The following is a 14,590-nucleotide window of genomic DNA, read 5'->3' as shown; positions in this document are numbered from 1 at the left end:
GATTGAATATGTCGCTGGGCTGTGTGGGTGGGTGGGTGGGGAGGCCAGTGCTTGAGATTGAATATGTCGCTGGGCTGTGTGGGTGGGTGGGGAGGCCAGTACAGCCTCCCTCCAGAGTCTGTGTGTGTGGCTATCTCCCAAGATGAATGTGATGTGAAAAAGTATCTGATTAATATTTAGCAGTGTGACAGACACATTAGTCCAATATGATGTATGTGTTTAATAGATTATGTCAACGAGGTGATGCTGTGTTTTGGAGCTTGGTGTTGGTAGATGTGTGGTCTGTGGTGGGATATTAGGAGTCTATTAGGAGTCTGGAGGACAACATGTCTGGAGGACACTCCCTAACTACTAACTTTTGTTTTCCAGACTGGTCTCCCTGACTCACTCAGTAGCACAGTGAGTCCTTTTGCAAACTGACTAGCTTAATACTTAACTGGGTCAGTTCTGTCTGATGTGATGTGGTCTCACTGAAGAGTCTGTGTGAGTGCGTGCTCAGTTCTGTCTGATGTGATGGGGTCTCACTGAAGAGTGTGTGTGAGTGCGTGCTCAGTTCTGCCCTATGTAAAGGTCGCTGACCTTGCAGTGTGGTCGGACAGTTCCATGTCCAGTTCACACAAAGTTACTGATAAGAAGCAGACTGGCTCTGCTGCTCCAGTGTTAGTGTTGTTGTTCTGATGCTCCGGCTCCAGCCAGGCCCAGACAGCCAGGCCCAGACAGGACGAGGAGTTCACCCCCCCTCACTAGGGGATGTGTGCAGGGCCAGGAAAGCCTTGATATGACCATCATGTAAACATCCCCACCTATCTGATGGAGGGAAAGAACACTGTTTTCTGTGTGTGTGTGTGTGTGTGTGTGTGTGTGTGTGTGTGTGTGTGTGTGTGTGTGTGTGTGTGTGTGTGCGTGTGCGCGTGCGTGTGCGTGCGCGTGCGTGCGTGCGTGGACATCGTTCTCTCATGGTGTCCTCTCTTTTTGTTCTTCAAGTGATATTTAGGTGGTTATGTGACCTTTTGGCTCAATTAGATCATCAGCAGACATCATCATCACTCTGTGACTTGTTGAAATAAACACTCATATGACGGAACAGGAAACCGTTTATGGTAGAGCATGGCGCTTGTAACGCCAGGTTAGTGGGTTCGATTCCGGGACCACCCATACGTAGAATGTATGCACACATGACTGTAAGTCGCTTTGGATAAAAGCGTCTGCTAAATGGCATATATTATTATTATTATTATTATATAACGTTTCCTAAAGGAAGATTTTCCTCCTCCTTCCCTCTCTTCTCTTCACAGGAAAAGGAGGATGTCGAGGCGGTGTCTGTAGGGGCCATTCTTTCAGACTACCAAAGAGTACGAGTGGAAAATGTGTAAGTAGAACAAGTGTGTACGCACACAAACACACACACACACACACACATAACTACATGCCTGAGAGACACTGCATTCCAAACAAAGATGATGTACATATGTTTACTCCATGATGTTCAGTCTAGCTGTATTTTTATGGTACAGTTGTATTACCAGAATGGCCAATGGCTTACTTACGTAATGGGAAACAATGTATTGTTATACACGACATCAGAAAGGACTATACAGTAGGACATTGGATACAGGTGAAAGGGTTTCTATGAGAGTACCTTTGGGAGAGGCCTAGAATGGGCCTCTCTCTCGCTCTCCCTCTCTCTGTCACTGTGGTAAGGTACATTCCAGCACAAGCCTCTCTCATCTTGTGTTCCCAACACAACCACAGAGCTCTCAGCTTATGAACAAATCCTGCTGTCAGTCATGTATTGTTTCAGCCACTCACACACACTCGTTCCCTCACATACACACTCACACACCGCCAGGCGTTCTCTGAGACAAAGACATGTACGCCCAAGAGTTTCGGCTCCAGTTACCGGCACACAGCCTATGTGAGTGTGTTGTGTATGTGTGTGTGTGTGCGTGAGTGTGACACAGACAGTTATAGTGTAAAGGAGGTGCCATTTTAAGATAATTACCCCTCTTTAATTCCCCTCTTTTCTGCTGAATGTGTTGAACAAAGCCACTAGCACCAGAGACGGCTCTGAGTGTGTTCCATCTGAGCCTTGGTGTGGCAGCTTGCCCACAAAACTAGTGAAAGTGCCCGACGCACTTTGAAGGTGTTGTGATCCTGGTAATTTTTCATTCTGACCCACACCCTCCCTCCCTCCCTCCCTCACCTGTTCTCCCAGGTGTGTGCGACTGGGTCTGCAGCCCCTGGCCTACCTGTGGCGCCGTGACCAGGCAACCCTGCTCTCCGAGATGATATCATGTGACCTCCACGCCCTCCTCATCAAAGTGGCCGCCTTCGGTGTGTCTCTCTCCTTTTCTCGTTCTCTCTCTTTCGCTCTCTTTGATCAGGGCAGCGGGTGAGCAGTCCAACACCGCCCTTCTCTCATTGCCGGCTTAGTGCTCGCTCTTTTCTCAGTCCAAAAGGTACAGGTTAAGTAGGTGAGTTTGTTAGAGGGGAGTGAGGAGAGTTTGAGATTGAGAGCGGGGAGGGAACGGGAGGTGGAGGGTTTGTGTTACCAAAGAGAGAAAGAGAGAGTAATGTGCAATGTTCCGAATCATCAATCTGTGGTTTTTAGCAGCAATGTTGAGACTTGTGCCAGGGGGCAAGTGCAGCAGAGTGGAAAAGATTATGAATAGAAAGATAAGAATCAGAAGGGAGGAGGAGTGACGGGGGGGGTCTTGGCAGTTGAGCAACTGTACAGGTGATTGCACAGCGCATTAATGAAACCTGTCAATAACACCGTGCAGGCGTCCCTATTGTGGTGGGAGGCCAGTGTTGCTTACCTCACAACTTTTGCTTACCTCAGGACTTATGGGCCGTGAAGAGTAGATTAGAATCTAGTATATATCTAATTTAAGCTCCGGCACAATTGGAAAAGGTTGAAGTATCGTCACCTAGGTTTGTCTTCTTGGCCAGTGTTGAGCCTGGGGGACAGAAGGATTGGCTTGCAGAATAAGAGGAGAGAAAAGTGTTTTTTCTTTCTCTTCAGTGTGCTACCTGTATCTACTTGACAGTTGAGTTGGATCCCTTTGATAGTGAAAGTGATAAATTGTAATTATGTGGCAAATGGTTATTTTTGACTTTGAAACGACTCTGGGTGATAGATCATTATGGAGACACTGTTTACATGCTCTTAAGTGCTTGTTGTCGCCTTCAGGAGCAATCAGTTGAAAGGGATGCCAGCTAGACTGATGACCTCGTGAACTGAACGTTGTGACATGTTCAGGTTTCTAGATGTCTCTCAACACCATTGAAATGGTCACTGTTGGAATGTCGTTCCTCATTTACCTGCATCATTAGTCTTCGTATCTATGACTATTTCTCTTTTTCTTTTAAAAGTTTGAAGTGTTATTCATCTTTTCCCCTGTTCAAACTTGAATCTTTCACTTTTTTTAAAAGAGAGAGATAATTGCAAGAATCCAATTCGGAGCCTGTTCTAATTTTACTGGCAAGATCATTGTGTTCTAGCAACTCTGTAAAGTAAACACGTTATCGTTATGTTCTCTCAAGTGAAGTCCCTTTCTCTAGCTTTAACTAACACCTGCTTTTGACTTGTGTATTCCACTTGGGCTACTTCTTCTCCCTTTGATGTCAATGATCACACTGTCCTTTCTTCCGCCCCGTTTGAACGCACTGAACCTGGAGAATGTTAGAGGGGATAGTAATTATGCTAATGCAGGGCTTTTTAAAAACAACGTCATCTTCATTTGGTCGCCGAGACAAAGCCTCTTTGTGTCTGGCCCAGGAATGCTGCTCTGCTGTATGCTGCGGCTCTCTGCTATCGCCCCAGCATCGCTAGTCCCTTCAAATTACCGCCCAAAGTCATTCACAGCCAGAGAAAACACCTCACCTTAAAAGCTTATGTCCCCCAGTGACCAGGCCACCGTACCGCCAAGCTTTCAACCCCTTCTGTTAACACATAGGCTACTCCTCTAAAAGAAAATTCCACACATTCATTTTGTGAGTGTGTGTTTGTTTGTGTGTATTTAGTGTTTTGGTTACAGGTAGAAGGGGAAGATGTTATCGTGGTCCCTGACTCCTCACCTGTCCCGAGGCAGGGGTAATTAGAAATGAGAGAATTTAATGGGGCCGTGAGCGCCTCGGGCCCTTTTAAGGCACCACTCAAATAATTGCAGCTTTGGTTCGAAGCAGGTCTGAGCAGCGAGGTGTGCTGTTTGGGGGGGGTATTGGGTGACAGATGGGTGTACCTGAGGGGATGAGGTAGGGGGCGAGGGGGATTTGCCTTCGCAGACCTCAGGAAGAGATAATAACAGCTCTCTCAGGGTTAAAGGTCAAAGCCACATCTGAAATGACAGAGAATGCTGCGATGTTAGAGATGTTTTTGGTTCATCTGGCACTGTCTGCAAGATAGGTTTTTCTTTGGGGGGTGTAGGGATAGATATTGGGTGGTAGTTTCAGTGTAATATTCCTTCATTGCCTACTTAGAGAGACAGGTGAAAAATGTATGGTAAACCGCATCTCCTACTGCTTTTGCTTTTTTTGGTGGGGAAGGGTAGAGATTTTGAAGTTGACAAATCCCTATTGTCAAAAGACAGCTGTCCAAAAACTGGATGATCCTGTAAATGAATTCTCAGGAAGCGCTTATTTTCATACTGACGTTACTTTAATCCACAGTTGGAGAGAAAAGAGAGTAAGAACAGACAGAAAAAGATTATTGTCAGATTTCTGTCTCCTGATATCCTATGTAGTGAAGGCTATTGCACGTCTTAAGATATTGAGCACAGCAGAATATTATAAAGCCAAATAAAAAGATTCTGTGAATGTGTATTGGATGATCATGAAGTTTTACCTGAGCAGGGTCCTCTATGTTTTCACATACAGCACAACCGCTCTCTTCTTTGCTAGTGATAATTGGCCATTCCAAATGCCACTATTAAATATTAATGTAATTAGTTAACTGATTGATTAGTGTTGGTGTGTGTGGGTGCACATGCAGGTTCAGCGTTCTCTGCAGCAGCTAATTGCTCTGCAGCTTTAGCGATAATTGCCATTTTTGAAATCAGCGTTTCTCCGTCGGAAACCTTTTATCACATTGTGAGCTGAGCTCTACCCTTTGCGCTCGGCCTTCCTTTGTGTTATGAGAAAATTAAACATGGACCAATTTGCATTCACTGAAGACCATACTGTAGCTCCAGTTTAAAACCATAGACTCATTTAGTTATTTCAGAAGACCTAATGGTTTGACAATTGTCTATTTGAAATGCGATGTTGTCTTGTCTACTGTCAAAAACACCAAGGCAGAGGGCAGAGGAATAGATATGTTTTCTTCTGAAAGTCAAGTCAGCTTCCATTGTCCTTTCAATGGCCGGGACCAAATTAGCCTTGAAAAGCAAGCAGTGCTATAATTTGCTGTTGACATTTGATGTACCACTGACAGTAAAGCATTGTGATGAAAACAATTAAAGCAACTTTAACACAGTGACAGTAAACCCTAAACCGCCAGCCTCAGGTTGCACAGTTTAACCTTGACTCAGGTCACAGACCCCCAACCCACCCCTCCTTTCCTCCATCACGTTGGGATGGAAAGTTGCTAACAACAGAAAGACAAAAGAACGTGGAGGATTAGTCATTTAGGCTTGACATGCCAAGTAACAAGACTCCTTTTCTTTTTACCTGTCTATTGGCTCATCTGACCTGACCTTGTGGGGCCAGTTCAGTCATATAAATCTCTCAACAATGTTATGAGTTTAGTGGAAGGTTCGATAATCAACTGTTTTGGCCCAGCTTGCCACAATGAACTGAAACAGCAGTATTTGATATAAAATCAAATCAAACTTTATTTGTCACATGCGCCGAATACAACAGGTTTAGACCTTACCGTGAAATGCTTACTTTACAAGCCCTTAACCAACAGAGCAGTTCAGGAAGAGTTAAGAAAATATTTACCAAATAAACTAAAGTAAAAAATAAATAAAAAGTAACACAATAAAATAACAATAACAAGGCTATATACAGGGGGTACCAGTTCAGAGTCAGTGTGCGGGGTTACAGGTTATTAGTTGAGGTTATTTGTACATGTAGGTTGGGGTGAAGTGACTATGCATAGATAATAAACAGCTTGTAGCAGCAGTGTACAAAACAAATGGGGGGAGTCGATGTAAATAGTCCATTTTGCTGCTAGAATGGATACATCAAGAGTCAATGGCACCTATTGGAGTCAAACGATGCAAAAGGAATGATGGAATTCCATTCTATATCATTGATACCTCCTCTTTATTGTCAGTTAGTGTCTTTTCCTAAAAGTCAGGGACAACATTTGTGTAAACCTTGCAATATACATTGGATAAGGTTTTAATTGCTCACAATATCTTTTCATTTAAATGTGTTGGATATAACAGATTCCGTCTTTGAGGTGGGTGCTACTCTATTCACCCTGCCTATTATTCCTCTCAGAGACATTGCATTTCAGATAAGAGCTTGGACGCATTTCACATATAACCTCAATCTTATCATCTTTTGTTTGTGGCAGCATCCCTCCCTCTCTCCTCCCTTCCTTTCCCTTTCTCTCTCCCCTGTAAAGATGAGGTGATACTGAACAGCTATTGTTTTCACTAAGGTCTTTGAGAGCATTGTTCAACGGCTTGACGCGGCTCACCTTCTAGCGGGAGATGCTTATTTCATGCATTTAAAAGCTAAAATGTTTCACATCCTGAATCCAATTTTCTCTCCCTTTTCTCTCTGAAGGCAGGGATTAAAGCCAAGCTGTCAGTCGGCAGACATGCCAGATCCTAAGACGGCTGCGATATTCGGCTCTGGCATTGGCCGTATCTAGAATCTCTCTCCCAGGTTTTAATTTGGCATTAGGTGCAATGTAGCACTGCCAAGGACAGTGAGCAGGAGAACACAACTAGTTTAAATTAAGAAGGTAACTCATGCTGGAGGTTTACATTAATCATTTGATGAAGGGTGCTTATGCTTTTGCCAGTGGGTAAAAAGTATACACAAGGTTTTGCTGTTGAAATAATTGGCTCTGACTATATACAGTGGGGCAAAAAAGTATTTAGTCAGCCACCAATTGTGTAAGTTCTCCCACTTAAAAAGATGAGAGAGGCCTGTAATCGTCATAGGTACACTTCGTCATAGGTACACTTCAACTATGACAGACAAAATGAGAAAAAAAAATCCAGAAAATCACATTGTAGGATTTTTTATGAATTTATTTGCAAATTATGGTGGAAAATAAGTATTTGGTCACCTACAAACAAGCAAGATTTCTGGCTCTCACAGACCTGTAACTTCTTCTTTAAGAGGCTCCTCTGTCCTCCACTCGTTACCTGTATTAATGGCACCTGTTTGAACTTGTTATCAGTATAAAAGACACCTGTCCACATCTCAAACAGTCACACTCCAAACTCCACTATGGCCAAGACCAAAGAGCTGTCAATGGACACCAGAAACAAAATTGTAGACCTGCACGTTTGACCTCTGTCATTGCCAACAAAGGGTATATAACAAAGTATTGAGATAAACTTCTGTTATTGACCAAATACTTATTTTCCACCATAATTTGCAAATAAATTCATTAAAAATCCTACAATGTGATTTTCTGGATTTTTTTTTCCTTCTAATTTTGTCTGTCATAGTTGAAGTGTACCTATGATGAAAATTACAGGCCTCTCATCTTTTTAAGTGTGAGAACTTGCAAAATTGGTGGCTGACTAAATACTTTTTCCCCCCACTGTAGGTCTAAGAGAGACCCACAAGCAGAGTTCAGTGAAGAGTGAGAACCCCCTTTCTGTTAACACTGACTTTTTTTTCAAACATTTTGTTTCTAAGATCAGTTTATTATGCATCATTTCAAATGTTTTTGTTGTAGTAGTCTAATAAGCAGGTAGTAATGGATATGATAGTGTCCTTTCCATACTATTTTTTTGTGTACAGCATAACCATCAATACATTTACAGAACACACATGTTTATACAGCATTTGCAAAGTTTTACATGTCACTATGATAGTCTTGAGTATATTACTGACGTCATTGTTCAAATAGGGCAAAACCGCTCTTTTTCCACACTAATTTCAAGCTTTGGCAGAGTAATTTTGTGAACACTGTACCCCTTAAAACACGTTTCCTCATTACTCCACTCTCTGCTTTGAAAAGTTCACTGAATTTAATTGCGGTTTTATAGGATAATACGGGATAAAAAGCCTTTTAAGGGCCAGCTATTCCTTTTGTCTCCCAGGAAAGCTTCCCTCTCTCCAAAGTGTGGCCAACCTGTCTCTGGCGGCAGACAAATGGCAGCTTCGAGGGGGCTTATTTGGGTTTAATGTGGCATAATGAGGTTATGTAATTGGGTTTAGGTCAGGTTGTAAAACAGGTTGAGAGGAGATGGGGATGTGAAGACCATGTAAATGAGTGCAGTGTTAAGATTGCTGGATGAAGCTAACAGTAACAATGTGGTGGGCTGGGCTCACAGTACGTAGCCACTGAGTGACACTCACAAAACGTGTCCAGTATTCAGTTAGGCCTATCTTATGTTTCAGCAAGTAGAAGATAAACAGATTTCTGTTGCCATTATTCATTCACTGGGGGAATTTCATAAAGATGAAACGACTTTTATGTCATTGGAAGATTGGCATCTCAAGTCTGAATAGTTATATACTGTATGGTATATTATCACGCATTCCTGTCACGCACATCCCTAAGCGCTTGCCACCTCCCTCCCTGTAAATATCAAATCATGTATCATATATTATTTAAGGCTAGGCTAAGTTAATGAAGACATTAAAAAAGCGACATCCTCTCAGCAATTTGAAGCCAATCATTAAAATTTGTTAAAAGGCATGACTAATTAAAAAGGATATTTAAATGGGATTGAATTTTAATGCTTTTTCTCTTATTACCTTTGTGCGGGGTTAAGATGAGAGGGTGACGAGATTAGATATTCTCATACTAATTAAGGCCACAGCTCCCCTGGGTGGAGAACAAGGGCCTGGCTCATTCTCTCCTTCCATCCCTCCCCCCTGGTCTTCCCTCGCTCCTTCACATCGCCAGACCATTGGAAGCTTGGGGAGGCCTAGTTGAGGCTTAACTTGAAACCCATTTTGGGATGCTGCATGCCCCTCCCCAGAGCTACCGTGGAATCGAACCTTGACCTTTTGAGGTTGTCCGGACAGAAAGAGAATATAGTTTCTCATGTTATGATTAACTTTTGCCTTCTAATTGCATAGAAACTTGTAAATGAGCAGGATTAAATACATTTGAATAGGATAATGAATGTTTTGAGGTTTTGATGACCAAATATATCGGAACAGAATACTATGGTGTTTGTTGTGTTGGCACTTATGTCAAAATAGCATATCAGTTTGTTATACTGTAGGTAATTACTTGTTTGTTAATGTGTCAGACTGTGTATGAAAAGCCACACTGAGAAGACATTGGATATGGGTGAAACTAAGTGAGCCACCAATAAGCCTCTCAGTCACATGAAGCTGAACATAGCCTTGCTAATCTTGTCTATGGTAGTCTCCATGGCTATAGAATCAGATAGGCGAGCTAGATTGGATTGGCTGAGACTCTAGCATGACCAGGAAACCACATTAGGATCATTTATATGAAGCCTCCTTGGTCACGGTGTTCACCTGGTTTCACCTTTACTCCCGTCTGATGTTTAGCTGTTTGTCTCTGTTGTGTCTGCTGAGTTACATGCTGTCTCATTGGCTGTTTGTCTTTGTTGTGTCTCCTGAGTTACATGCTGTCTCATTGGCTGTTTGAGGTTAAGAGCAAGTAGGGTCACCTGGGCTGATACCATAAGTAGATTGCTTGTTTACTTGAGGATCAGAGCTGTTTGTTCTCAGGAGATATCGTGTGGCCTCATCAGCCTCCTCATCAAAGAGCTAAAGGTCGGAAAGGAGGCTTCATCAGGAACAGGTGTCATAAAAAGTTTGACAGGTGGACGCAGGATTTTGTGTCACGCAGAGAATAAAACCATAGACACTTAGGTAGAGTGGAACACAGACTGTTAGTGCCCTTAATGCACAAGTACTGCAACTTAATTGACATGCTAAGCCATTAATACGGCCATGGTGGCTATTACTGGCTAATGTTGGGACCTCTAAGAATTGAGTGACATTCAAAGGTGGGGTCTTTTTGTTCTCTAAGCTTTGATCTGAAGTAAAATGAGGACGAAGAGACTGAAATAAGAGGTAATGGGGTTCTTGGAATGTGGCACTGGTGGGTACTGGCTGGGTGAACAGACACAGCACTCTTCCTCCTGTTTTTCTCTCTGCTGCCCCACACAAAGCTGAGGGCCTGTGAGTCACTTCCATGCACCGTGTAAGAGGAAGGAGAGTGGGAAGGCAAATAAACAGGACCTCTCTCTCCCTTTCTCTCCCTCTCTCAGAGTTTAGGTTATCAAAGGGAACCAGATGAGGGGTGCTTCTCTCTTTTCGCCCCGCTGAGACTGAAAACTGTTACCCTTACCCGGAGAGATCTGTGTACACTACTTGCAAAGTCAAATAAATAGATCCAGTGTGGAGGTTTACGTGTGTGTCTGTGTGACTGCCCGTAAAGCATCAGCGCCTGTCATCTTCAATCACTGTTCTCTGTCCCTGATCAGGCCTCCTTCTCTCTCTCTCTGTGTGTGTGTGTGTGTGTGTGTGTGTGTGTGTGTGTGTGTGTGTGTGTGTGTGTGTGTGTGTGTGTGTGTGTGTGTGTGTGTGTGTGTGTGTGTGTGTGTGTGTGTGTGTGTGTGTGTGTGTGTGTGTGTGTGTGTGTGTGCAGGGCTGGATCCTGAGAAACACTTGGGGAAATCTCTGGCTGACATGGAGCCCTATCTAACTCAGGTCAGAGCATTACCTCACCAAGCTGGATCTGGCTTTGTTATATACTTATGTCACCTTGAATGAACTCACTAAAGAGTGGTCTGCTTTCAAACTGTTACTGCTTTCTTAGCAGCATTGAGTTTAATCTAAAGACTCAATATATGACCAACAGTGATGTTTTGGCTAGTGTTTCAAACATTTAGATTTAGAGTAAAGTGATGGCTTTTAGGCTGGATCTTAAAATGAAATGATTATGAACATGTTTTTGTTGGACAGCTTTCTGAGAAGTATGGAGTCCATGTCTGTGGAGAAGGGGGCGAGTACGAGACATTTACTCTCGATTGTCCTCTGTTCAAGAAGAGACTTGTTATGTAAGTCCAGCATTGAAAGTTGTATCTTTCTTGAAATGAATGTACAGACAAGAAAGTATATAGTAATAATATTTTTTTCCTCTTTCTGCAGTGATGCTATGGAGACAGTGATCCACTCTGCAGATGCCTTTGCTCCGGTTGGCTACCTGCACTTCAGCATGATGCACACAGAGGACAAGGTGAATGTAAGTCTTCCTTCTTGCAGAGTTAGGCTGTTTTTGTGTCGGCGTTTAGTCGTTTCAGTTGAAGATGTAAATGCAATTCAATGTTTTACTTTATAATATTAAGGATATTACCATAAATACATTTGTCTTGCACACCATTGATACAGAAGTCACTCATAAACAAAATCAATAGAATCGAACAGTCCCTAACAGTTGCTTTTTTGATACGTGATAAGGATGGGAAGCACTGTGGGGCAGGGGAGAGATCAGCCTCTAGAGGGTCTCCCTCCCATCTCTCCACCGCTCTCTCCTCTGGCCCCACATGGCCTACTTTGACATCTGCAATATTCACTCCTGCCTGAAACTAGGCCTGGCTTAATAAACATGTCTGCTCAAATGAAGGCATTTAGGATTCCGGTAGCTGGTTAAGCGAACACGGTGGGGGGGTGGAGGGGGGTGGAGCGGAGTAAGGAATGGTAGAGGTGAGTAAAGGTGGGGGGATAAAGTCATAGGGATAATGCCCTGGCTTTCTGCACATTGACTGTATGTACCCATGCAACACACTGGATCGACTCATGTCACTTTTCACCTTGCAACATTGTTCTCGTTCTGGCTGCCTCTGGTCTGGTAGGGTAGAAGAGGACCAAGAAGTGTATGTATCCTTAGATTTGGTCAACCTAGGTCTACACAGTTAACTATGATGTCAGTTAAGGTTGTGTGTAACACAACAGCCCCTCCGTTGAACAGTATTACAGTGGTCTGGTCTGGTCGCCACTAATTATCTTAGCGGATTGGAGCCTACAACCAGTGACTAAGAGAAAGACGGGAAACGAAATAAAAGCCACAAGCTTAGTAAACAACAGCATCTTTGTCAGTTACTCTATGCATTGTATTTGTAATAAAGAAAACCATTAAAGAATGGTGAGCGAAAGAACCAACTTGGAACAAAGAGGATGAGAGTTGTATCTCGTGGAGGAGAGGAGCTGTACGAGCTGCATTAATCTGTGTGTATGTTTGTGTGTGAGGGGGTACACAGGGGGTTCACAGGGGATCACAGGGGTCACACGGGTGGGAGCGGCCCCTAGCAGGCCAGTGCTCCAGGGTATGGTTTTTGTGTGTGTTTGTGTGTGTTATTATGGACAGAAATCATACCCTTCAACCCCGGTGACCCTCCAGCTTCCATCCTCCATACCTACAGCTATGTATTTTCTACCCCCCCCACACACACACACACATCCCCACAACCCCCCCCGGGTCGCTGTTTGAGGGAAGAGCAGGGAGATTCCCTGGGCCTGGGACTCAGGGGAGAGGAGAACCTGCCCTCATGCTGCAGTCCAAAGCTCTTTCCATCAGGGTGACAGATCAGCCCTGACACCAGCACTAGAGGACTAGAGGAGACGGCACTGGGGCGGGCGGTGGGCAACACAGGGGGGGGGGGCATTACGGCCCTCCATCATTTGCCCCTCAGTTTTCCCTCACTGTGTAGGCAGCAACCGAGAGAGGCTGCAGTATAATTAATTTGATTATCATATGGTCAAATGCAGCTGACAGCAGGAAGGTGGGGGTGAAGGGGGATCGGGGATTAGTTGCTAAGAACATTTGAAATATGTATTTAAATGTTTTACGCCCTGGTGGAATTTGGCAGGTAATATGTACGCCGTTGAGAATGCTAATGTTTTTTATTTTTATTTAAGAAGAGGGTATGGAGGCAAAGTTGTAAATAAACAAATGAATAAAACACCAGTGTGGTGAAACCCAAAGCATGTCAAAGCAAAGCTAGAGTCAAGAAGAGTGACAGCCGGCATGATTGAATTTACAGTATCAGAAAATCCATCCGCCTGCCGCCCCTCCCTGCTTGGTGTAATTCATGAATATGTTAGCATGTTGTTTCATATTCATTCACCTTGAAGTTATTTGTGGCTAGGCCCTCGTCAGAAACATAGTGACATCCATAGCCTAGCCTGTGTAGTGGCGGCGTATTGAAAAAACAAATTGAGCTCTGTTTGGTTGTTTGCGCTGGTTGTGTGTAGTTATGTGATTTTGGGGCTGTGTCTGTTTGGCTTGATGTATCCCCCTGCTGGTGTTTTACTGCAGGGCCCGGTGGCGAGTGCTTTGCCCCTCGGTAGTTGTCCTTGCCAGAGTGTCATTGAAAAGATGACTGAGGAGGCTGATCAAGCTGAAGACATCCAGGAAGAATTTACATCAAATGGCGACCTTAGTTGTCATCGAGGCCATGGTGAGGCGCGTGTGTGTGTGTGTGCGTGTGTGTGTGTGCGTGTGTGTGTGTGCGTGTGTGTGCGTGCTCTGTGTCATGTGGCCAGTGTCATTATGCTAGCTCTTTTGAGTGATCACTTGACAAGAGCTGTCGTTCTAAGAGCATACATTTATGACTGTTTAGGAATGACATTTTTTATTACGGTCCATACTGTCCATAATTCTGAATGAACTATTACTTAGCTGTCGTATACATATGATTTTGCTGTTAAAAATACTCTTCATATCTTCCAAAACATATCTCTCCCTCCAGACTTCCCGTCCTGCTCACCTAAAAGCTCCAGGGGCTACCAGTGGATCTCAGGCATCACCGGGCTTCACAGCCCAGACCCAGGGATCCAGAGTCAGACCAATACAGCATTCACTCTGCTACAAGGTGCAGTTCAGTACAGCAAAACTGGGGGGAAAGTATACTGACTGCAAACTAGTTTGTAACTCTGATGCTGCAAACTAGTGCATCACAAGTTCAAAAAACAGACTTGTAAAACGTTCCCAAGGCTACTTGAAAATTCTTTAGGTTCTCAGGAACTCTAGTGATAAGTCACAAACTCAGACTAATGCCCTAACCCTAAATAATCTATGTTCGCTTCAATCAAATAAACATTTAGAGCTATTGAGGGAAGAGAAGGTTCGGGACTGCTTTTACTAGAGGAGATATCAGGAATATAGAATGTATTAAGTGGTTGGTGCTTGGGATATTGGAGTGGTTGGTGCTTGGGATATTGGAGTGGTTGGTGCTTGGGATATTGGAGTGGTTGGTGCTTGGGATATTGGAGTGGTTGGTGCTTGGGATATTGGAGTGGTTGGTGCTTGGAATAGTGGAGTGGTTGGTGCTTGGGATATTGGAGTGGTTGGTGCTTGGGATATTGGAGTGGTTGGTGCTTGGGATATTGGAGTGGTTGGTGCTTGGGATATTGGAGTGGTTGGTGCTTGGAATAGTGGAGTGGTTGGTGCTTGGGA

General features: G+C 43.8%; 1 protein-coding gene across 3 annotated transcripts in view; it reads left to right on the top strand.

Moving 5' to 3' along the window:
• dph6 (diphthamine biosynthesis 6) overlaps positions 1 to 14,590 on the top strand; it is an 89,805-nt gene that overhangs the window by 28,972 nt on the left and 46,243 nt on the right. For 2 of the 3 annotated variants that reach the window (XM_035743186.1, XM_035743188.2), the window contains 7 exons: positions 1,296 to 1,369; positions 2,216 to 2,334; positions 10,781 to 10,842; positions 11,098 to 11,192; positions 11,284 to 11,377; positions 13,451 to 13,592; positions 13,884 to 14,006. In XM_035743186.1, the coding sequence (XP_035599079.1) occupies positions 1,296 to 1,369; positions 2,216 to 2,334; positions 10,781 to 10,842; positions 11,098 to 11,192; positions 11,284 to 11,377; positions 13,451 to 13,592; positions 13,884 to 14,006 (709 nt within the window). The remainder of the gene's footprint in view (positions 1 to 1,295; positions 1,370 to 2,215; positions 2,335 to 10,780; positions 10,843 to 11,097; positions 11,193 to 11,283; positions 11,378 to 13,450; positions 13,593 to 13,883; positions 14,007 to 14,590) is intronic. The other variant, XM_035743187.2, reaches the window with a different exon arrangement.

Source organism: Oncorhynchus keta, chromosome 29 (genome assembly GCF_023373465.1).
Source record: "Oncorhynchus keta strain PuntledgeMale-10-30-2019 chromosome 29, Oket_V2, whole genome shotgun sequence".
In the NCBI taxonomy this organism is placed as follows: Eukaryota; Metazoa; Chordata; class Actinopteri; order Salmoniformes; family Salmonidae; genus Oncorhynchus; species Oncorhynchus keta.
Note: the sequence above shows the minus strand (reverse complement) of the source record. Positions and strands in the feature narration are given on the sequence as shown.